At 33.6% G+C, this 26003-nt stretch overlaps 1 protein-coding gene across 1 annotated transcript; it reads right to left on the reverse strand.

The window, feature by feature from the left end:
* Window positions 1–6305: 6305 nt before the first annotated feature.
* LOC142617663 (delta(8)-fatty-acid desaturase 2) lies at window positions 6306–8230 on the reverse strand. Its single transcript, XM_075790618.1, has one exon. It carries the CDS (start codon window positions 7814–7816, stop codon window positions 6473–6475), a length of 1344 nt encoding a protein of 447 aa, XP_075646733.1. The 5' UTR covers window positions 7817–8230; the 3' UTR covers window positions 6306–6472.
* Between the last annotated feature and the right edge of the window lie 17773 nt (window positions 8231–26003).

Genomic DNA, 26003 nt, shown 5'->3' on the forward strand with positions numbered 1-26003 from the left:
TGTCACATTGCACTTGGAAATTTTCCCAAGTATGATATCCTCGTCCTAGTATCTCCTTGTCGAGTGTACTTAGCTTAGAAATAAGGGTCGTTCCATCTACGGACGAATTTCTTTCAGGACGAGCTTGTTGACACTCTGGACGAGTGTCTCATTTCCCTGGTCACGCGGACCTCGTCCAAGGTTCTTCCTCTTTGGACGAGATGGTTATAGGTAAGGTTTTTCAGGGGTTCTTGTAATACGAGCTGGGTCACGGACAACCTCTATGGACGACTTCAAGATAGGCTCTATCGTACCCCATAATCCACCATTTCTTGAAATCTCTCTTCTGATTCAAAATCGTGGTGTAATGTGTATCCCCCCTGTTCCGGTCACGAAATAAATCAAAAAATGGATTTTTGTTCAAGAATGAAATCTTATTGGAACTGTCCATATCTAGTTCATCCTTCGGAACCATATCACATCCCAGATCGGATGAAATAGGATGAATTGAGATGGTATTTTGTAAATAAGTAATTATCTTGAATAAAGGATGCGGGTGATTATACTATCAAGGGAGAGGTGGAAACTAATGTTGTCATACATTCTAAGGAGATACAAAACAAGTCTCAGCTCACCTTCGGAAAAAAATTGGGAGGACGAAGCTTCCCTTAATACATGGAGGTGATTGTACAAACAGGGAGGAAGTGAAGCTATTGCTGTCATACATCCTGATATAATTAAAACAAGTCTCAACTTAACTTTGGAATAATTTAGGGAAAGAATTGAGAGGAGGAATCTTCCCTTAATGTATGGACTTCATGAACAAAACAAGCTAATTAAGAATACAGACTTATCTACAACTCCTCCCACATTCAGTATCTAATGTATAACTTAAAAAATTCCCAAAAATCAAGGTCTGTTAATTTAAGTTCATATTCGGTGAAAACCCTTTTATTACACCTTTGGCATTCTAAGGAAATTTTTGATTTTGGAGGCTATTTTAGCTAGGATACATCCATCTCTTAATCTCTTTAGAAATAGCTTCCAGCTATAGATCTAACCGAAGAGTTCAAAACTTCTCTTAATCCCTTTATAAGTAGCTTCCAGCTATAGATCTAATCGAAGAATTCAAAACTCTCTAGATGCATGTTTAAGTTACACGTTTAAGTTATGGCTAAAGATCCTTCTAAAAAAAAAAAGGTTACTGCGAAAGATAATAATAAAAAGCTTCCAACAATAGATTTCTTTCGTAAGTGCTTCCAGCCAAGGGATATGTCAAGCACAAAGAGATGCAACGCTGTGGCACAACGCACAAGTACATTAGTAAGATTTATCAAAAAAACAGTGTTATCAAGTTGATGTTTAAGATGAAATAGAAGTAAACAAGAGATAGCACTTAGAGAGTCTACATGCCATTGGTTGATGTACATAAATTAATAACCTACCGTATTTAATTAATACTAGTTGAATTACGGCATGATGTGTGGTGCACTTTGTTATTAGTTTTCTTTAATATTTTTAATAATTTTTCTTGTAAAATTTTGTAATATTTAGAGTTCTTTTTGATGGAAATATGCATTTGCGCAGCGGAAAACAAACAGATCTACTTCATTCATAAAAGTTAACATGTACTATAGGAGTTTCAGAATTTGTAAATAAGAGAGTGTATCTTGGAGCAGTGAATTTCAAAACCAAAGATCAGAAACACTTGGGAAGACTTTCAATCTTCACTTCAATTCTACTAACGCCCAAGATGTGTGGTCTCTCAATCAGTTTCAAAAGGAGAAATGTCAAAGTGTCTAACACTAACATGCACCACTTCGCAATGGTGTTCTTACAAAATTCTCTACAGAAAAATCTGTATGTTTTTCCCTTTGTATCTAATTGATTATCTAATTGGGCTGGCCTTTTGGGCATTTCCATTTGGGTTTAAGTGTGTGGCTTGGAATGGGACCAAAATGGACCAATAAGACACTAGCTCCAATGGGCCTTGAGCTTTTCTGTCAACTCTTGACAAGTCCAAAGTTACCATTAACTATATTTAATACCACTATATAAATATAGTTGCACTCTAGGCCTTATTTATAAATTATATCCCAAGACTTTATTGTATATGCAACCTCTTCATTAAAATATTCGTAGTAATACAGAGTCATGAAAAAAGACTGCCACTTTGTAGATTACTACATCTTAATTCCTTGAGTACCTGGTTTAATCCTTTAAGTTATTTATCATATATTTATGAAATATAATTCCATAAATATATACTTTAGTAACTCCTTGCTAAAGTGGTTAGACCTAACTTTCTGAATAACAATCCTATTAAACTTATCTTAAGGGAATATTTTGTATCTCCGTTAAGAGACTATGAATTTCATTTTGAGAATATATGTTCCATTAACACTAAATGTGGTTACCCAACATACTGAGGTTTTGACCATTACTCTAGATCTCACTCCTGATATATCAAAGCAACCTACACCTCATGATCAAGTCCATTATTCTTTCAGGATTAAGAGTTCATGCAAATATAAGTCGTGAGTTTATTATTCATTTGACAGTCGTTGGAAGAATAATAAATCTCACACGGTCCAGTTCAATATGTTTTAACTCTTAAAACATATCAACATACCAACTAGAAATCTCCATTTCCATGATCAAGAAAAATCATCTTAGTTGATATGTTATAGTCTTCGCAGATGAAACGTCCAATTTTCATCACCGACTACGAACTACATTTTGAGTTTACAAGGAACTTGTGATTTACATCTTCTGTGACTAAATCACATAAATCACATGCAATGCATCTCATGGACTATATGATAATGTCCCAATATTTATGTTACCATTATTTTAAATAATAATTAAAACAACTTTATTAAACACAACATTAAATTATACATAATGTCATACATAATAAATACATAGTATCATACAATAGGATTTAAGGACACTGATACTAACACTTTTTTATGGACAAAATAGAAAGACAATAAGAGTAGTGTAGTGAGTTGATCATACAATATGTATATAGTAATTTGAAAATTGCATGACTAATATAGATAGGTATGTTTCATGCCTACTCAAAAATGCACATCGTTTTGATAAATATAAATGCAAATATCTAATGTGATTAAAATTTTCTTCTTTTGTTGGACTTTGTTTCGATTATAGCAAAAGTAACCATATTGGACTAAAATTACCTTATTTCAAATCAATTGTTTCTCATATAAATCTTCAAAATTGACATCAAAATTTCATTCTAGTTAAATAATTAATGCACCACTTAAAATAATTAATATAAAAAATATATGTATTTACCTTATTAGTAATTTTTTTAATTATATAAATATAACACGAAGAAGAATGTCATCATATTAACATGAAGAATAATTATATCGAATAACCATTTTAATAATTACATAGAATGCTATCATATTAAGGGTCTGTTTGAATACCGCTTATTGTTGAAAACTGAAAACTAAAAACATTGTAGCAAAATTATTTTTAAATGTGTGAGTAGTGCTATGGGACCCAAATTTAAAGTTAATTTTGCTGAAAAAAGAGGTTTGTGAGTTCCGTAAACAGTGCATGAGACCCACTTTTTAGGAACGCAAATGTGCAACGCAACGCCATCCAAACTCCACCTAACGTCCTCCATTTGCCAAAATTTTGTTTACCATGACTACCAAGTTATTAGAAATACAGTTTTTATACACGATGATCAAGTATAGTTTACATAAAGCGTCATGTCAAAGATTAAATTATTTCATATGCATGTAAATAGAAAAATTAACATTCAACGGTTGAATTATTTTTTTAAAATTGAAATCATATATTTGAGAAGTTCAGTTGTATATTCAACACAATCCCTCTGCAGGCTAAAATTTTTTTGCGTCACCATTTATGGAGGAAGTGTGAATTTCCAATGGCGTCATATTCTTCTAAACTCTCTTCTTCTCCTTCTTTTTTTAATATTTATTTTTATAAGGAAAGTCATATAATTTTTAAGCATACTTCAGAGTGACCATGACTTAATTTGAATAAATTAAAGTTGATTAGTCAAGATGAAACAAGATTTTCTGTAATTGATAACTTAGTAAGACTAATAAAAAAAACTGCTTAGTATACTAGGATGTTATCAAGTTTGTTTAAGATGAGACTGGAGCAAACAAGAGATGGCAAAGAGCAACAATGTTGGTGCTAAAATTGCTAAAATGCACCACAAACACTAAAAAGCAAGCACAATGGTGGTGGTATATCTAATTTTTTTTGCAAATGGTGAATAGTGAATAGCTATCTTTTACAAGCTCACTGTAGCTCCAAAGGGAAAAAAAAAGGAAGAGACAAAGAGTAAAATAAGGATAAAAAAAAGAATAAAGGAAATATTTAAATGAAGTGGTAAAAAATAAATCCATTAAAATTGGTATATTTTAAAGTGTGGCGTTAAAATAGAGAAAGAAACTTTTTGAGTTGCTAAAATCTAAATTTTTAAAACTACCAATGCGGATGCTCTTAGAGTCAAAATGACATCCAAACTTACCGTAACTAATTAATATTATTGCTTTTGTACCAGTTAAGGTTCTTTTTTTGAACCATTACAACTTAAAGGTCCTCAAGGAATAAAGCCTCCTTGACAGTTGACATACACTTTCTGATATATAAGCTGGTTTAGATAAAATGTTGCACAAGCATGAGTTTTTATATACAATCTCACAATGTTAATAAAGGATGAAGGTGATTATACTAAGTATCAGAAGAGTGTGGAAGCGAATGTTGTCATACATACTAAGGAGATATAAAACAATTCTCAACTCACCTTTGGAATAACTTACGGAAAGAATTGGGAGGAGGAAGCTTCCCTTAACGTACAAACAGGGGAGGAGGGTAGGTGAAGATATTGCTAATATACATCTGGAAGAGATATAAAATAAGTATCAACTCAACTTTGGAATAACTTAGGGAAAAAATTGGGAGGAGGAAGCTTTCCTTAACGTATGGACCATAAGCTTTATGAACATAACAAGTTATGTAAGAATAAAGACATTTAACTAACCATGTTCATAAAAAAAAAGACATTTAACTAACCACAACTCCTCCCTCATGCAGTATCTGGATGTGTAACTTAAAAAATTCCCAAAAAATCATTATCTGTTAATTTCGGTTCAAATTCAGTGAAAAACCTTTTTATTGCAGTACACTATACACCCTAAGGAAATTTTGATTTTGAAGTCCATTTTAGGATACATCTTTCTCTTAGGCCATTCAAAAAAAGCTTCCAACAATGCTTCAAAAAAAAAAAAGCTTCCAACTATACACTCTGGCATTCTCTTCTTGGATTTATTAGTAATCTTTTTAATTCAATGAAAGTCTTTTTAAGATATAGCATAAAGAAGAATGTCATCCTATTAACATGAAGAAGAATTACATAGAATAATCTTTTTTATATATAACACGATGAAGCATGTTGTATTCAAAATCAACTATTGTTATTATTATTATTTCAAGTAAAAATAATTTCTAATATACAATTTATAGAAGTAATCATATAAATAAATCCCTTTAATAAAAATCATTAATGCACAACTATAAATAATTAATATATGCAATCACTCCATTAGCCAATTCAGTGAATTAATACCTTAATATAAATACAACTTTGTTGAGTAGAAGCCTAATAAAGAAAATTTCAAGAAATATGTCACATGGTAGAACTGATGAGGTTTCTGTTTTTATATATTTATTGATGATTTGTACTACAAGTCCTAACGTATGGAAGTTGCTATACAAACAGGGGAGGAGAATGCGAAGCCAATGCTGTCACAAGTCTCAACTAACTTAGGGAAATAATTCGGAAGAGGAAGCTTCCCTTAAAATATGGAGGTAAACAGGATTAATGGAGGTGAAGCCAATGCTATCATACATCCGATGGAGATATAACAAGGAAATAATTGGGGTAGGAAATACACAAAAGGGTTTCAGTCCCAGCGATCATCTACTTTTTCACATGCTGATCAAATATACAAATCTATTAAGAATTTTCACCAGTACCTTGCACCTAAACGACATTTCAAAGGAGGAAATGCTTGATAGGAGATGTCAATCTTAATATACAATTTAATGGAAAGATCTCAAGAAATACTGTTAAAAGAGGATAACAACTAACCTAACCACCGATATTTATATGATTTCTTATAAAGAATCTACACATCTGGTAGACAGAGGTATATACTAAAATAGTAATATTTATATTAAATTCCAACAAAATGAAGAAATGTCAAGCATTGTTTAACACCCTGTGCCGAAGGAAATAAAATCAAACAATATAACAAAAAACAAAAATCTGAATCTTAAATTGAACCATAGTATGTGAGATACAATATAAAATTTGGAAATAACAACTATCCCTAATGGCCTCAAACCATGAAATTTTATGGAAATAACAAGATATATAATACAAAGAAAAAGGAAAAAGATGTTAGTAGCCTCAGCCTCAGCCATGAGTATTAACAGCCTCCCACACCAAGTTCTTAGGGACAGGGCTGGTCAAGTCACGAGCCTCCTGCGCCGCAGACTTGAGGGTCCTGATGGTGGATGCATTGGCCGCCCAGAAAGACAAACTTCTATAAGGCAAGTTGTGCTTCTTGCATAAATCTCTCACGACAGGAGAAATGTTCCTTAGTTGGCACCGCGGTAATCGGGGGAACAAATGGTGCTCAAGCTGGAATTGCAATCCACCAAAGAACCAATCCATCCAGGACGAGCAAGAAATATCAATAGTCCCATATGTCTGCTTCTCAAACCAATCATTCCCATTTGGTAGTCCAAGATAAACATTGGCAGAGAAATGATTCAAACAGAACTGAATGTGTTGGAGGGCTGTAACAGCAAAACTTGCCAACACGAACATCACCCTCTCTGGCCAATTGGGTAGACATGAAACAAGGAGAGGAAACCAAGTCCAGAATACAAGAAGCCCCAAAATGTTCTTAACTCTATCAGGGACATTCCTCGTAGAGAACAATAACAAGAATGTCTGAATAAACAAGTTGACCCTTCCAACCATCATAACTGGGTAAAATGTGAAATGCTGGTAACTGACTAGGAATCTAGCCACAGGATCAAACGTCAACTTCCTCCCATAAAAGCAAGATGTAATAGAATTAAACAATTTTGATGACACGGCAAAGACTGGAATGTGTTGTAGATCAGGATCATGATCAAGACTATTGCAAGCAATGTGGTGGGCATTATGAGTCCATTTCCACCAAGCAATGCTGATCCCAGTTAAGCAATTCCCAGAAATGAGTTGCACAACTCTGTTGTATTTGGGACTTGACATTACTTGGTAATGCCCAGAATCATGACCAATATAAGCACTTTGAATCCAAAGCATACCCAACAACATACCACAGACCAAATGAACCAAAACACTCTCACTCTTCAAAACACCATAAACAACAATGGAAAGCATTAAAGCAACACATGTTAAACAGTACAGAGTCCCATGTCCTTTCTTTTCAAACAAACCCATTTTGGCGATTTCAAAATACAGCTTTCTGTAGTCGTTGGACACCTCTGAAGCCTTGAAATCTTCGAGGTAAAACCCAGTAAAGAGCTTGTCAAGATATTGCCAAGCAGTACCAGGATGGTACGCTAAGAAAGCATCAGTAACATCTTGCCCACCCAAATTGAGAAGAGGAGTGTCTCCACCAGGGTGCTCCTTAACCCAATCAGACACATTGTAAACTTTCCCCTGGATAGAGATCCACAGGTCCCCTGCCTTTTTGTGCTCTCTGAGTTCCGCAACAGTAATGAACTTTTTCTCAGACCCCATTTTTGATAAATATGCAAATCAAAACAATGGTAACAACAGCAGCAACAAAAGAGAAGAAACAAGTGTGTATAAGCAAAGAGATCTAAACCAAAAAAAAAAAAGAAGACAAAAGCAAATCAAATCTAAAAATCACCTCCCTTTTGTGAAGATGGGGTTTGTCTTTTCAAGATTACAAAAACCAATACAAACCAACCCCACTCACAAGGATTTCATTTAGGTTTCGAGCCTCTTCAAATTTTTGCTCGCACTCTGTGCCTCTCCTTTTTTTTTATTTTTTTTTATGAGAGGATCTCTTCTGGTTATTCTAAATTTATAAACTAAAAAGGTACTTAATTTAGAAGTAAAATGTATGAACGTACGAAGAAAAAGCGGTTAAATTGTTAAAAACTTTTAAAAAGAGATATTTATTGATGTTCACTGGAAAGCAGGCGAGTAAAGCGCGTTGGTTTTATCATTAAAATAACGCTTGGAGAGAAGTAGGTACAGCGAATGGTCGTAAAAATGCTAACGTTTGGAATTATTAAATTACGAAAGTGACCTTTGCTTAATCGTATAAATTTCATGTTAAATGACGATTTTGTCCACTAGTGAGTTGTGGGATCCAGATGGACGGTTTAGATTACAGTGCAGTTGTGGGGACAGGTACATGTGACAGACATTTTTATTGGTGAAGGCCTTTTGCTTTCTTTTTGGAAAGAGCGTTAAGCCAGCCGCACATGGCATGGCAATGGCATGTCACACACACACACACACACACACACAACAACATCTGCTCGGATATGGAATTTTGCCAAACAATGCTTTCTTTCTTCTCTTTTTTCACAATTTTTCTTTCCTTTTCTACTATTTATTTGTTCGGATGCAGTAAAACTGTAAAAGGTGGTACCATGATAAGGACTAATCAATTTTGTTTCTAATAATAAATTGCTACAACTGAACATAAAAAATTAATTAAAAAGAAAGAGGCAAAAAAATTACAAATAAAGTAATAAATACTATTGTCTTTACCCAATTTTCTCAATATCTTTTTATTAGATATGAATTTTGACAAATCTACCATTGAATTATAATTTCTTCTTATGTTCTCTATACTTGCAAAGTTTCTATAAAATTAAAGATCAATATTAATGTTATCTATAAATTATTTAAATTGCAAATTGTTATAGTTTAAACTTATACAACAAAATATAATCTTATAGATTATAGAGTAAATAATATTTGATTAACACAAAATTTGACATGTATATTAAGAATGTAAAGAACATGCAATCCAATGGTTAGATTTTTGAAATATATTATAATGTTAATGATATTGTGTAAGGTTGTAACCTTAGATTATAATTAATTTTATAGTTAAACTTTGTCCCATTAAGAAACAATTTTATGTCAAATATTTACCTGCATTTTATGCCTTTTTTTCATTTTCATTGTTATAAATATATTTACCCAAGTTCAAAATATAAAAAAATTGTAAATATTTTCAACCTTTGATTAAAAAAAAAGTTGTAAAAGAAAGAGTGAAAGTTATTTTTACATTTGTATTCACAATCTGGTTGTCAATTTATATATGATATTAAATTATTTTTATTTACCTGTTTATATAAAAAATAAAATTAATTAAATAATAGTAGCAGTTAGCTAGTTACTTATGCCATTTAGTAAATAAATCGGCAAAAAACTTGCACTTGTAAATGGTAGTTATTTCCTACACAAGTAGTAGTTACTTCCAACCCATAAACCACCCCCTCCTAGATTTGTGGGGTAGTTATGGGTTGAATGTATCCACCCCCTATTGGTGAAAGATAGAAGTATTCAAGCAAACTCTCTCCAACAACAATGTAATCCTCTATCAAGAGTGACTACTCCTGATAAATGAAAGAATAACTTCTTGCGTTCCGCCTCGTATGAATTATCTAAAGTAGATTTGTAACTTAAATTTTAGGAGTAGGAGTAGACTTGTAACTTAACTTTTAGCAGTAAGGAGTAATTGTAACTTGATTTAGTAGTGGTGTATCTTGATTTTAGAGTAGACATATTGTCATGCTTGTCTTTGGCAGTGACATCCTTAGCAGTGGTGTATCTCTTGTCATGGCCTTGCTGCTACTAGGGTAACAAGGAAGGCACCAAAATCTCCTCCACGATTGATTTGAACATATGATATGGATTTTACTTTTAGAGGGAAGAACACAAACCTGAATGAGACTATTGCTTAGAGGACTGTTGCAACATATCATCCGCATGACCATGCAGCTCTTGATTGATTTTCTTAGCTCGTACATCGCATGATAGAGTTGCTCCATTTGGCCTCTCAAATCGTATATGAGCTCCATATCTTGCAAGACATGCAAGACTATTTCATTGGCAGAAACTCAAGGACTTTACATTGCAATAAGGTATAAAGTGGAGTACACTTTTATGCTCTAGTGGTCAATATTGAGTGCTTTAAGTGGAGTGCACTTTTTTTGTTTCCCCAATAAATTCAATATCAACTTCAAATTGTCAAAAGGCTCTATAATGGATAATAGTGGTGCTACCAAATTTAATGTTGTTACTGTTATCATAAAAATAAGTTTGATTATTTCTAAGTATGCATGGTTCCAGTTGCTATTTAGTTTGCTGATTGCTCTATGTAGGTGTTGTAGATTTTAGCCGTTGGTCTTTTTTGTTCTTTGTATAGTTGCTTATATCTTACATGTTTGATTAATTAAAGGAATTGTATATCTACTTTTAGTTTTCTAAATTAAGAAGCTTGTCATAGTGAATATTTGATTTTTGGTTTCCAGTTCCCTGCTAAAAACTTGGTCATTACTAGCTCAAGTATGCTATGCTTCTAATATGTTTCTAACAGGGTTGGGTGATTAGTGATGCTGGTCAGATTTATAATTTCCTATATATCCTATATAATTGGATGCTAATACATTTTCTTCTAAGAACTTTCACATATAATTGGAAATTATTGTCTCTTTCTCCTAACAACTTCCATATAAAATATGCTTTTTGGTGTGATTTCATGTATTTTCTTTCTTCACCTTTTTATTATTTATAGATTCTTATTGTTTGCATTTAAAAAATAAATAGTGTAAGAAATGACCAACGAGGGAAGAAATATGTCCATTCAACGACAACGTAGTTGAGAGGAGATGGAAGTATATGAGAAAGAGACAATGAGATTTTTGCCTTTGCTAGGGGAGTTTTTGTTATGCTTGTGGGAATATGCTCTCGAATGAAGTACATTATGAGAGAGCCATTAAGAAGTGAAAGTGAAGAGGGGATTTATCAGAGGAGACTTTGGATGAGATCTCTAGCTTAGGAATCTAAATGCATATCAGAATTTCGTATAAACACGAGTTTAAAACAAGTTATGTAACATTTTGTGTGATGAGGGTGGGTTGGTTGTCACAAGAAATGTTATAGTTGGGGAAGTTGCAGCATTGTTTATACCTATTCTTGCTCACAACCTCAAGAATAGAACAATTAAGCTATTTTTGCTTGTTTGGGGGGAAACTATTAAATAGACAATTTCATTTTGTGTTGAAAGTTGTACTTAAAATAGGCTAGAAGTATATCAAAAAAGATCATGCAGCTCTTCACGAAGGAGATTATAGATGGAAGTGGTTCAAGAGAGGACTTGGACCCCTTGATGGTACACATGTCCCATTAACTTTTCCCATAGAAGATCAAGGTAGATATTGTGATAGGAAAGGTGGACTCAGTACAAATATTTTAGGAGCTTGGGATGTTAATATGAAGTTCATATATGTATCACCTAGTTGGGAGGGATTCACATTGGATTCTCGAGTGTTGCGTGATGCCTTGAGTCAGCGTCATTGCCTAGAAATACATCAAGTAGGTATTATCTTGTGGATTTCGGGTACACAAATTGTCCAGGTTTTTAGCTCCTTATAGAGGAACTCGATATCATCTAAATTTGTGGAGAGGAAATACACCAATAAATTATAAGGAGCTAATTAATCTTTGGCACTCATCTGCAAGAAATACAATTGAATGAGCTTTTGTGTTATTGAAGAAAAGGTGGGCAATATTATGCATAACTAGTTTTTATAAAGTGAAAACTCAAATTAGAATTATTAATATGTGTTGCACTCTTCATAATTTTATACAGGATGAAATAACAAGGATAAGTTGTTGAGAGCTGTGAATCTTGAGTTAGAAGATGTTTCACTAAATGAAAATGAGATATTAGAAGAAAACATCACATTTGTTAGTCACTAATCACTAATGAGTGGACGGCCTTTCGAGATGCTTTGACAAAGGAAATGTTTAAGGAATATCAATCTCGGCATTGTCGTGTTATTTGAAAAACATTTTAGTTGTCAATAGTTGGCAAGACATTTATTACTATTTGTTTAGTTGGCTATGATTAAAGATACAACTTGTCAATTGGATTATCAATATTATTTTATGTATTGATTAAAAATTTTACTAAAATTAAAATGTAGAAGGATTAAAAAAAGGAAAAGGTTTAGCTACAAAATTAGTTGTAGCTTAAGACTACAATCTTACTCAATATTTTTTTATTAGAGGTGAATTTTGACAAATCCACCTTTGGATTATATTTTTTTTTCCTATATCCTTCATTCTTGCAAAATTTCTAAAAAATTAAATATCAATAGCTATATCATTTATAAATTTTTCAAATTGCAAGTGTAAGGACACGATTCGCTCCATCGCCCAAGTGGTTTGGACAATAGCTCAAAGAGTCCAAAACAATGAATTTATTAGAGAGTGGGCTGGATAATGAATGTTCAATGAGTTAAGTGGATAAGGACCACAGTAGGGAAATTATGCTGATCACAATAGGCTAGCCAATATAAAAATGGACAAGACAAATAGTTGTGAACAAAAAAAGTTCTCCTTGGTCAAGTTTGAGAAATGTCTGTTTTTATATATTTCTCTTAGACTTATACAAAGATTATAGTTCTTGGATATATAGTAATTTTTCTTTGGTTTTTCTAATAATTTCCCCTAGAAGAGAGATCATCCCTTATATACTTCCTCTCTTTCTTTCATCTCAGTCCTTGACGTGTAGTCCTTGATGCTTGTCCTATCAGCATCTTCCTGAAGTCTTTGGGGGTAGTTGTAAGGTTGAAAGTTACTGTTCAAGTATTAATTCCACATTAAGGCGGCCAGGGAGTTAGATGTAGAGCATTCAATGTAGTGGTAGTAGCTTTCTTCTTAGATATTTCTCAATTCTCTTTTGTCTCATTCCTTTCTGGTGCTTTTCCTTCCAAGCATGGTTGTCCCCTGTCCAGTGTCTAATCAGTGTCAAGACTTGAGGCCTCCGCTTTGCTTGGCCAAGGAAGTATTGCTTCTCTGACAACGTCACCTGCTCATTATGATCAGACCTCTTCCACGGTCCAGTATTCTACCTGCTTGTCCTGCTACGCGCTTGTCCTCAGGTCTTATCCTCAAATGAGGCCCATGGCCCAGTACCCTTATTTGGGCCCTTTATCCTCACAGCAAGTTTTTGTATTTTAAAATTATACATAAAATATAAGTTTATAGATCATATAATAAATAATATCCGATTAACATAAAATTTGACATGTGTATTAAGAGCGTAAAGAACATACAATTCAATGGTTAGATTTTTAAAATATGTAGCAATGCTAATTTTTTTAAAGGAAGTTGTAACCTTAGAATACAACTAATTTTATAGCTAAACTTTGTCCTTAAGAAAAATAATAATTAAAAAAAATATATTTTATGGATCTTAAATCCAAATCCAAATTTAGGTATCCAAACAATGGAATTTCAAATGATGATATTCAAATATTTTATTGTTTAAAAAGACCCAAACAAGGAATTTTAAAATTAAGGGATTTCAAATAAAGGCATTTTAAATCAATGAATTTCAAATCCCAATACAAATCCAAATGTTGCCATCCAAACACAACCTTCAAGTTTTTGTAGTCTATAATTATGCATAAAAAATAAGTTTATGGATTGAATAATAAATGGCATATGATTGACATGAAATTTGACATGTGTGTTAAGACCATAAAGAATATGCAATTCAATCGCTAATATGTAGCTTTGTTAAATTTTTTTTAGTTGAAGTTATAGCCATTGGTTGCAACCTAGTGTCTTTTTATTTATCTATTTATTTTTATTATAATTATAGAGAAAAGTAGTTACAACCAAGTTTGTAGTCAAATTTTTTCCAAAGAAACTTTCCACATTTTTAGAGTCAATTATTTATTTTATAAGAATTAATTATATGTAGAACTTTTTGCAGTTTGGTAATATATATATATATATAAACATAAATATATATATATATATATATATATATATATATATATATATATGTGTGTGTGTGTGTGTGTGTGTGTGTGTGTGTGTGTGTGTGTGTGTGTGTGTGTGTGTGTGGATTGTCTAGAATTTCATATCTTTCTAAGTAACCATTTAGTATATGGTTGCACTTGAATCCAAATATTTCAAAGTTTTTTCTTAAAACTAGTAAAAAAATAGAAGTCTATACTTTCCAAATCATAATTCCAATATTATAAGTGAACAATTAAAGCTCTCTTGGGCTAAATATACTACTTGCAACATTTTAAATTTATTTATTAAAGAAGTGGTATTTCAGTTTTGTCAAACTATTGTCCAAAAACTAATGAATGATAATGTGATGGATGGAATATGAAATCTCTAGGTTTAGGACATGTTCTAGTCTGTCAAAAAAGGGACATTCCTTGGCTCTTGTGAAGAATTATAATACCAATTTGTGATGATGTGGATATGTTGAGATTAAGCTATTGTCTACTTTGGTGTAATTTTTTTTTTCAGAAACACTTTCTGTGTTTTCTGCTATTTAGGATTTGAGATGGGGATTAAACTCATTCATAAAACAGTTTGCCACAGTGCCTAAGCCCATAAAGATTAATGATAGTTGCATACTTTCTTTGTTGTATACTCTTCCTCATGTTCATGAAATTCTCTCTTCGTTTTGAAGTCTTTTGGCTAAATATGGTTAAATTTGAGTTTATTTGTAATATGTGCACTATTCAAAGTTATTTGGCTGCTTGAGGATAGAGAGACAAATTCTGGCAATGGTGTGTAATGTGGTATTACTGAAATTGGTGAGACTAGGGGAGAGAAAAAAATTTGGATTGTAACAATACAAGTGCTGAAGTAGGAGAGATGAAAGAGAATAAATTTTTTGTATTTTGGCAATCCCATTGTTGAAATAGGAAAGAGAAGCCCATTGCCAAAATAGGAGAGAAGATAAAAAATATTGTTTGTAATGTTTTATTGCCAAAATTGGTGAGAGAATATTTTTGTCAGGAAAATTATTTAAAAGTTGCACACTAGGTGGCAAAATAGGAGGAGGCCGTAAAATAGAATTTTGTTAGATAAATTTTCTATTTGATAGAAACACAATATTTTGCTTCTTTCCTCTTTCCAATTTTAGCAATGGTATTGTCACAAATTAGGCATGGATAGCTTGGCAGTTGGTTGAGAGAAGACAAATTGGGCAGCGTCAATTTTGGAAATACCTTTGCCAAAATTTTTTTTCTCTTCTCCTTGGTCACATCATTTCTCTCTCATCTCTCCTACTTTTTTCTCACAAATTCAGAAGTACCATTGCCAAAATTCCTCTCCTTCCTCAGCTAAATAACTTTGAACAGTATAAATATCACAAATAAACTCTTATTTAACTAAAAGACTTCTTCAAATAGGGTATGAAGGGTTCTCTCCTCTCTTTTTTATGATTACTTATTTATTTATTTTATTTTACATTTTGTATACGGGTGAAAGTATCTTGATGTGAGAAAAGTGATAATGTGACTAAATATTATCAGAGAATGGAGTTTTCCACCATGAACTTACTAAATTTATTCTTTTGGAAAAATCAATTGATAAATTCTCATACTTAATAAAGTTTTTCTTTCCCTTATTTGTAAGGTTTATAATTGGTCACTTTCGTCACTTGGGTAATTTTAAAGATCAATACATACATTCTCATTTCCCATTAATTTTGTTATTTGAATTTTAAATTCTGGAGGGTAATTTTAAAATGGGTAAATTTTTATTTAAAAGGCTGTGTATAAAATGTTATTTTTTACATTTCGTATACGGGTGAAAGTATCTTGCTATGAGAAAAGTGGTCATGTGACTAAATATTATCGGAAAATGGAGTTTTCCACCGTGAACTTACTAAATTTATTCTTTTGGAAAAATCAATTGATAAATTCTCATACTTAACAAAGTTTTCCTTTCCCTTATTTGTAAGGTTTATAATTGGTCACTTTCGTCACTTGGGTAATTTTAAAGATTAATACATACATTCTCATACCCCATTAATTTTGTTATTTGGATTTTAAATTCCAGAGGGTAATTTTAAAAGAGAAATGATATGTCCACAACAATTTCACAATATTTTTACAACAAATCTTAAGTGGCAAGTTGTTACTGGTTATTATTGTTGGGGCAAAAAAGTAATCTTAATGTTATGTTCAAATTTGAACCAATAACAACTAACCACCTATGATTTGTTGTGAAAATATTGTAAAAATGTTGTGAACGTAGAGAAATGATATTAAAAGGCAGTGTATTAAATGTTATTTTCAATAAGAAGTTATGATTAATGTACACTTTTGGCCCCTTAAATTTTAAGATTGTTTTCATTTTAGTTCTCTATATTTCAAAATTGTTATTTTGATTCTTTATATTTGATTTTGTTTTTATATTTCCCTTTTACAAGTAAAAATTTTCATCATTATTGATGGGGATCAACTAAGTGTCACTCGTCCTTGGTCGTCGTCTATAGTTTAAGCCATGTCTAGAGAGAATCACCCAAGAACGAGAATATGCATAACACTCATCAGTTGGTAATAAAGAGATTTAGAAAAGGAAGCTCTCCATGGACGATCCTATCTATAAACGATCAAATACATAGACGACAAAATTATACTTGAACAGAAAATCCTCTAAGGGTTTTACACAAACAAAACATGACACGTGGCTCGATATGTGGAAGTGATTCCTTGTACTTCGCTACACATACTCCACTTTCTTCATTAACCACCAACATTACCTATGATGGTGGTGGATCCAAACAAGTAGACCCGTATCTAATTCTTTATAAAGTGAGTAAATCTCATCCACCCAAGGTAAATTCTAACCATTTACTATCTTCTATTCTTGTGTCCTAGAGAGAAAACTGACTTAACCGTCGGAGGGTTCTTGGCCGGGTTACATCGGTCACCTTTGGTCTTTTTTTTTTCTTGGATTTATAGTCATTATCATAGCCCAAAGCATTTCAGCTTACTGATTCTCATACATCATCAATTATGAAAGGCTTATTAGTTTCTAGTTACTAGTGTCAGTGTAGAACTCATAAATAATGGATAATTTAAGTAAAAAGTTTTCTTTTAATTGGTTGTCAAACACACACTTAATATGAAAGTTAAAATAAAAATTTTGAAACAACAAGTTTCAAAACATAAAATTGAATCAAACATGAAATGTGAAATAAAAAAAATTTTAAGACTTAAACAATCAAAATAAAAGCAATCCTCAAAGTTCAAATAACAAAAATATTCTATAGTGAAAATTTTAATTTTTTAAAGGATGGTCACAATTTGGGTCGAAAGTTTTGATGTTCCTATTGGTTATTGACATATCAGAGATTAACCACCAATTCCATGTTTGGCAAGTCCAAGAAATACTATTCTTGGAAAATCCCAAAAAAAAAAAGAAAAAAAAGCTGTATTAATATTATTATTATTATTAATTTTTTGTTTTGCCACGGGATAATGACTAAGAAAACTAGAAGAGATTCTTTATTTTGTTAGAAGAGCAAGAGCGTGGGTGAGAGACCCCACCACCCCATTACTCACGTTAATAATGACAAAGTCGCATCACACCAACCTGTGGGACAAGCACGCGGTTTAAGCACTTGACGTGCATGTGAGAGGCTCCCAGGAGTCCACCAGTCTATTATTAAGTATTAACACCGGAGCTCTGCTTTCTTACCCAATATAATATATATTTTTTCTACAACAAGAGGCCGTACTCATTCAAGTCCTGGGTCTTGCACATTTAAAAGTCTCCTAAGCAAAACTAGCATGGTCCAAAATGGTGGCTAAGCCTTTAAGCCTTAAGGTAAGGGTAAACCCTGTCAAAATTCTCTGAAATACAAGATATTTGTGTGTACTCAGTCGAGATATTTTGATACCAATTACACAACTATTATTGACTTTTGTTATTGAGAATGACCGATAAAAAAGTCGTGAATTATATAATCAGTAACAGGAAATAAGCGTCATCATACAAACTAAGGGCAGTTTGATAGTGTATTTTATACAATAATTTTTTTGTATTTAAATAATATTACACTTATTTATATATATATTTTTTATTTATATATATTTTAAAAAAAATACAAATAATATTAATAGAACAATATTACTAAATGAGTTTTAATAAATTGCAAAACTGAGTGTGCGTGTTATTAGAATTACTCATATTATTCTGCCGACTAGCATTAAGATATCTCCCTCGAAGATTCTTGAAGTTTCCACGACACGTTATTCGTGGTCCACATTGCTGGCTTAAGGAGTTAAGGGTAAAGTTTATCATCAATCAACGTCCCAAGCATCTCATTGACAAGAATACTTTCGAGCATAAAAAAAAGGAATTTAGCATCCAGCAATTAATATACTTTTTTTTTTTGGCTAATGCATCAATATACTTAGGGTCTGTCTCGTAGCGCAACGACAAGTGGAGACAAACTTAAAGTTTTTAGTAAAATTTGTTAAAATTTTGAAATTTTCTTTAAAAAGCTTTAAGGATCCTCTAAATTGAAACAGTAAAAAAAAAAAGAACATTTAAATTAAAGTTGAAATTCCAAGTTTAAGCAATAATATAATTTTAGTACACTATTCCAACTTTTATAATATGAATAAAGAATTGCTATAATAATAATAATAATAATAAAAAATGTATTTTTCAAAATAAAACTCAATGAACAACTTTAAATTAAAGTTGAATTTCAAATTTTTATACATTAAAAAATTCTAAGTTTTAAAGTATATTCTTTAGGATTCAAATTCTTATTCCTCCTCTTAATATATACATATTACAATATTTCAACTTTTAATAAAATATCATTACTTATTTTTCCAAATATTACTTATTATTCAACTGTTTTTGAGTGAGAGAGGAAGCTAATAATAATAATAATGATGATGATGATGATGGTGACATACACACTAATATATATTTTTTCTAACAATTCTATTGTTTCAACTTACAATATTGATTTTTCTTAAAAAAGAAACCAACTAAATAACCAGGTTACAAAGTTTGGGCAAAATATGCACGGATGATGATGATGATAATAATAATAACTACTGATAAACAACTAGAAGCAAAAATATGTCGAGCCTACCTGTAGGCTTGTTGAAAGCACAAAATACATCAACCTAAAATATAAGGATTATATTAATAACTAGTCACCTCACGCATGTTACATGCATATTTAGAAGCTCTCTCTCTCTCTCTCTCTCTAATAAAATTGTAGAAAATAATAATCATTTAGTGAAATTTGCAAATATAAATATAAAACAATTGAAAAAGATAACAACTCAATAATAATATATAAAATTAGTCTCTGAGCATGTGTTCATGCGTTAGAAGCTCTCTCTCTAATAAAATTGTAGAAAATAATAATCATTTAGTGAAATTTGCAAATATAAATATAAAAAAATTGAAAAAGATAACAACTCAATAATAATATATAAAATTAGTCTCTGAGCGTGTGTTCATGCGCGTGTTTAGAGATTCTTCTATTTTGTAGGTAAAAGTTAATAATTTGCATTTATTATAATTTAGAATTATATATTTTTATTTTTCAAACAAATAAAAAAAACTTTACAGATAAGCTGTAATTTCTTTTTTGAATGTGAAGGGAAAAAATTCTAAATTATAGGAGTTTTCTTTTTGAATTCAAAATGAAATTTGTTATTTGACATTTATGATCCTATTTCTAAATGAAATTATATTTTATTAATGAGGGTATTTTTGAACCATATAAAAGTCCAGTTGAAAGAGGGGAATCTTCTTATATATAGTATAAATTAATAACTAATGCATTGAAAAACTACTATTGCTATATTCACAATATTTTCACAACAAATATTAAGTGACAGATTATTATTGGCTGTTACAGGTGGATAAAAAAATAATTTAAGTTGTGGGTTTTAAGAAAACTACTATTAAATTTAAGCAGTTACGCGCCTAAAATAGAAATAATGTGCTAGTTTTTTTTAAGGAATTTTAATAAATTTTTTTTTCTTGCTTTTTAAACAAAAAAAAAAAAAAACTTATTTGTAAACATTTCTTATTTATGGTTAGGACTAATATTAAAGGCTTGATAAGAGTATTTTGCAGAGTAAAAAAAAAAGACACCGAATAACAGTAATAATAAAAATAATAATAAACGATCCAAAATGGTGGCCTAAGCCTATATAGAAAAAAAAAAAAAAAAAAAGTGGCCTAAGGACCCTTTCAAAATTATTTGACAAACAAGATATTTATATTCAAAGATAAGATATTTGTAATTTTGTATTATATTTATACCAACTATAATAAGATATATGAGGAAAAAAAAAAAAAAAAACCTACCATAAGATATTTTTGGACTTATCTCCTTCGAAGTTTCCTGAAGTTTCTCGAATTAGGCCTGGTCCAAGTTGCTGGCTCACATAATCAATCAACATCATAAGCTTTACATTGACAAATATACGGTCTAATGTTTTAGCTCTGCCCCTCAAATTTTCTTTGACGAAGATATAGCTGAGCAACAGAGCAAGTTTAGTTGGAAATTAAATGTAGTTTGTATAGTTTTTGTTTCAATAAAATCTTCTTGATTTTCGTAAAAAAATAACACACACACATTATATATATATATATAAATTATTTTATAAACTGTTAATGTAGTGAGTGATTATTAGTAAGTGAAAAAATGATATTAATGGTGGGTCTAGATAAAAATCCACCATTAATAGTTTGATTATTGACCACATCAATATTTTGTAAAAATATTATAAAATAGTTTGTGTTTGTAGCATATTATATATTTATATATATATATATATATTCTAATAGGAAAAATATTTATGTGTTTTTTTTTTTGAGAGAATATTTATGTGTTTGTGCAGTTACCTTAATGGTTGACTGGTTATGTTGGTCAATGTCGTAATCTCATTAATGGAAGAAACTAATGTGGCATACAAATTACACGTTGACACACTTAAAGGATGATGTGGTTAATAACATAATAATTAAAAAAATTACTTTGGTATGAAAAATGAATCATTAGATGGAAAAAAGATTTATTCCTCAATTTTAAGGAAAAATTGAATCAAAAGAAAAATCAAGATCAAGATTCTCTTTTCTTTTACTTTCTTCAATCAAACATACATTACAAGAAACCTCAAGGAAAGCCCATCTATTTCAATTTTCTATCACATTCTTGACAACCAAACTTGCAACCAAGAAACAAAAAGTCCACCAAGAAGATTTTTCGACTATCTCTCTCTCACCAATCTTCACAAAACACCCATCCTCTTGTCCAATCAAACCCTCAATTCCCTTGCCTATGTCTTCTCTAACCATAGTTCACAACCTCAAGTGCCTTAAATCAAATCCCTCACTCACCAAAATTCGAGTCTTTCCTCATGGCTACTAAGGCTATTCAATCTCCCCCAGATTTGGCACACCTTGACAAACCATCCCATTCATTTTAGACATTGGAAATAGATTTGTTTGGATTTCTTGCACAACATACTATCTCTGCATTGATTGTTGATGATGCCTTAAAAATGTACATTTATTATATTTCTATTTGGGTGTTGTGGGGGGTAAAAATGCTTAAATTCACGTTTGGGCCTGGTTAATTGGTATAAGTCTGTTTAATCAGAGTCTTTAAAGCCCACAGGTCAGTCCGCACTACAAGGGGCAGAGGAGTTGTCCGAGGAGGAATATCTTCTCGGACAGGCCCAATAAAGGCCATGGGACGTGCTAAAGGATTTAGAGACAGACTTCTAGAAGATCTGTTGGGTAAAAGGCGTGTTCCAAGCACTCGTTAGAAGGAGGAACGTGTGAGAAATATTTGAGAAAAAAGCTGTTACCATCGCATTAAAGGCCCTGCATCTACCTCCTTAGCCGTATTAATGGAGAAATGACATCTGAACAGTAGTATTCAGCCTTCCAACTATTATTTGAAGACTTTAAGAAGGTGGTGGATGTGACAAGTATCTAGGAGGAAGATCTGTGTTACATATGGATGAAACAGGGAAGAAGAAGAAGGTTATAAGAAGACGAGAGAGAAAAGAAGAGCGGGACCTCTTTTGGAAACTAAAAATTGTAATCTTTTGCTTAGAGAAAGAAAGGCCATACAAGTGGTCCTCGGCTTACGTCCGAGGAGAGTTTTTGTCATATTCATCTATTATTTGCGTGGATTGCGGCCTTCTAGCCTGTTTATCAGTTCTCCAATATCCCTAACCTAGGTTTCAAACCCATACTCTACAGATTTCATTGTATAAGGCTCTTTGGGCCTGAGCCCGTCACTCATTTGGGTCCAGGTACAAATTGTGCACTTACAATTAGCCCCGTCTGTGGGGAATCTAGTGTTGAAGGAATTGGAACATCATGGCAGGCATAGGTTCGCATCATGCAGAGTCGTAGGGATCCCAAGGCGAAGATCATTTTGAGTGTCTTGAATGTCGGAGGGATCTAGAGGGAATAGTGCATACAGTATATCTTGATGAAAGCCATTCGTGTGGTGGGAGTAGGGCCACCCATGAAGATGATGCCAAGGCCATGCAGAGGGAAATTGACCACCTTAAGAAAAAGCTACGCTGCGTCAGACGAAGGCGGGCTTCACCTCCGTCCAACCCTTCCTTTTGGGGGTCTTGGGGAAGCAGTTACAGTCCAAGATCTAGGACTCCCTCTAGTGAAACCTTCTTTTATGAGGAGGATGAGCTTCCAAGTCGTAAGCATAAGAAGTTTCCCTCTAGGGGCTTGGGAAACGATGCTATGAGCCGAGTGTTGCACCAACTCTCCAAGTCACCCTTCTCACGCAGGATCGAGAAGGGAAGGCTCCCACGGCGGTTCACTTAGCCCACCTTCACCATCTATAATGGAAGGACAGACCTAGTCGAACACGTGAGCCATTTTAATCAGAGGATGGCGGTACATTCTCAGAACGAAACCTTGATGTGCAAAGTCTTTCCTTCTAGCCTGGGACCTGTTGCTATGAGATAGTTTAACAGACTAAAGCCGGGGTCTGTTGATTCTTTCATGGAACTCACTAGGGCATTCGCGTCTCGATTCATTACATGCAGCAGAGTCCCTCGGCCTTTGGACTCATTGTTATCTATGGCCATGAGGGAGGATGAGGCTTTGAAAGCGTATTCTGACAAATACTGGGAAATGTTTAATGAAATCGACGGAGATTTTGATGAAGTAGTGATTAACACTTTCAAAGTGGGCCTCCCAACTGATCATGATTTAAGGAAATCTCTGACCAAAAAGCCCGTGCGGAGTGTACGTCGCCTCATGGATCGCATCGATGAGTACAAAAGGGTAGAGGAAGATCAACAACAAGGTAAGGGTAAGGCGAATGTTATCCCGCAGGAGAGAAGGGATTTCAGGTCGGACAGGTACCATAACAATAAGTTGAGGAGAGATTTCTCTGGGCAATCTGGTTTAGCCGCTCCTCAAGTAGTTAATACCGTATTCCGAGAACCAGTGCACCAATTGCTGGAGAAAGTCCATAAGGAACCCTACTTCAAATGGCCCAGTAAGATGGCAGGGTACCTTATGAAACGGAATCAGAACCTCTTCTGCCAGTATTATTAGGATGTGGGTCATACTACCGAGAATTGTTGGACCCTCTAGAACCATTTAGAGTAGCTTGTTAGTGAGAGGAAATTGAAGCAGCACCTGTATCAACCCAAAGGACAAGGAAATCATTCAGGTTCAAATAATCAGAAGAACAACTCATCTCGGCCGCCCTTGGGAACGATTAATGTCATCTTCGCTGCACCTGGTAGGACCAATTCCTGTCCTACAAGGGTGATGGCGGTGTCACATTTTCAGGCCGAGGAGTCTGGCTCGAGGTCGAAGAGGATCAAAGGGAGTACGCCTATTTTAGGATTCTCTGATGAGGATAAATTTGGGACTATTCAACCACACGATGATGCCCTGGTGGTCACATTGAGGATAGGGAATTATGACGTCAAGAGGGTGATGGTCGATCAGGGTAGCGGTGCAGATATTATGTACCCTGACTTATTTAAGGGGCTTAAGTTAGAGCTGGAGGATTTCACTCCCTACGATTCCCTGTTGATAAGCTTTGAAGGGAAGACTGTTATACCAAAGGGACAAATTCGATTGCCCGTACAGTCGGGCTCAGAAATGGTCGATGTAGATTTCATTGTGGTTGACGCATATTCTCCATACATGGCCATCGTCGCCAGGCCTTGGCTACATGCTTTGGGTGCTGTCTCCTCGACTTTACATGTTAAAGTGAAATTTCCCTCAGGTGGATTGATTGAAGAAATTCGTGGTAGCCAATCAGTAGCAAGGCAATGTATATCAGCCGTAGTGCTGCATCAAGCCAAATCAGAATCCTCGACCTCGGCTGTAGAAGACTTATAGCAATTAACAACTCTGGGTGTGCCTGGTGCGATGACAGCAGAGGAAGCCATGTGTGAAGATTTGGAAAGATTTCTCATAAATGATGACCCTGAAAGGTTTTTTCAAGTTGGGATACGGTTACCACACTAAGAGAAGATGGAATTGGTGATGTTTTTGAAAAACAATGTCGATGTTTTTTCCTGGGATCCCTATGAGGCTCTAGGGGTTGACCCAAGTTTCATTTGTCATCATTTGAACGTCAACCCTGCCGTTATTCCCAGGAGGCAACCACCTCGGCGTTCTTCGAAAGAACATGCCGAGGCCGTTAAGGAAGAGGTGCTCAAGCTCAAAAAGGCTGGGGCTATTAAAGAAGTTTTCTACCCAGAATGGTTGGCGCACACTGTCATAGTAAAAAAGAAGAGCGGAAAATGGAGAGTATGTGTGGACTTCACAGACCTGAACAAAGCTTGCCCAAAAGACTCGTTCTCGATGGCTCACATCAATCAACTAGTGGATGCTACGGTTGGGCATTCTCGGATGAGTTTTTTAGATGCCTTCCAAGGTTATCACCAAATACTTTTGGCGTTGGGCGATCAGGAGAAGACTGCCTTCATTACTCCTACGGGGAATTATCACTATAAAGTGATGCCATTCGGTTTGAAAAATGCAGGGGCTACTTACCAAAGGATGATGACCAGGATGTTTGAATCTCAGCTTGGGAAGACCATTGAGGTATATGTGGATGATATGGTAGTGAAGATTAAGACAGTACCTATGCATGTGAAAGATTTGGACAACACCTTTCAAACACTTAGGAAGTACAAGCTGCGCCTTAACGCCTTAAATTGTTCTTTTGGGGTGGGCTCTGGAAAGTTCCTAGGCTACATGGTGACTCATAGAGGAATAGAGTTAAATCCGGCACAGGTTAGAGCTATTCAGGGCTTGCAACCACCTCAAAATCCGGAGGAAGTTCAGAAATTGACCGGGATGACTGCTGCTCTCAGCAGATTTATCTCTCGGTCCGCTGATAGCTGTAGACCTTTTTTCCAATTGTTAAATAAATAGAAAGGATTCCAATAGTTCGAGGAGTGCGCTTTAGCTTTTCAGCAACTTAAGGAATATCTTTCCTAGACACCTATCATGTCTCGGCCGGAGGTCGATGAAATCTTGTTTGCATATCTAGCTGTAGCTATCCATGCAGTCAGCTTGGTTCTGATAAGGGACGACGGTGGGGTACAAAGATCGGTTTATTATGTTAGCAAATCTTTGAATGAAGTTGAGGTGCGTTATTTGCCTTTGGAGAAGGCAATTCTGGCCGTAGTCCATGCTACACGAAAGCTTCCTCACTATTTCCAATCCCACACCGTCGTGGTTTTGACTCAACTGCCTCTCAAGTTAGTATTGCGAAGTGCTAACTACTCGGGGAGGGTAGCCAAGTGGGGAACTATTCTAGGAGTTTTCGATATCAAATATATGCCATACACCTCGGTGAAGGGCCAGGTTCTTGCTG

This window comes from Castanea sativa, chromosome 11, assembly GCF_040712315.1.
Source record: "Castanea sativa cultivar Marrone di Chiusa Pesio chromosome 11, ASM4071231v1".
NCBI lineage: Eukaryota > Viridiplantae > Streptophyta > Magnoliopsida > Fagales > Fagaceae > Castanea > Castanea sativa.

Coding starts and splice junctions, on each gene's coding strand:
- LOC142617663 (XM_075790618.1), bottom strand. CDS start 7,816: ATGGGGTCTGAGAAAAAGTTCATTACTGTTGCGGAACTCAGAGAGCAC.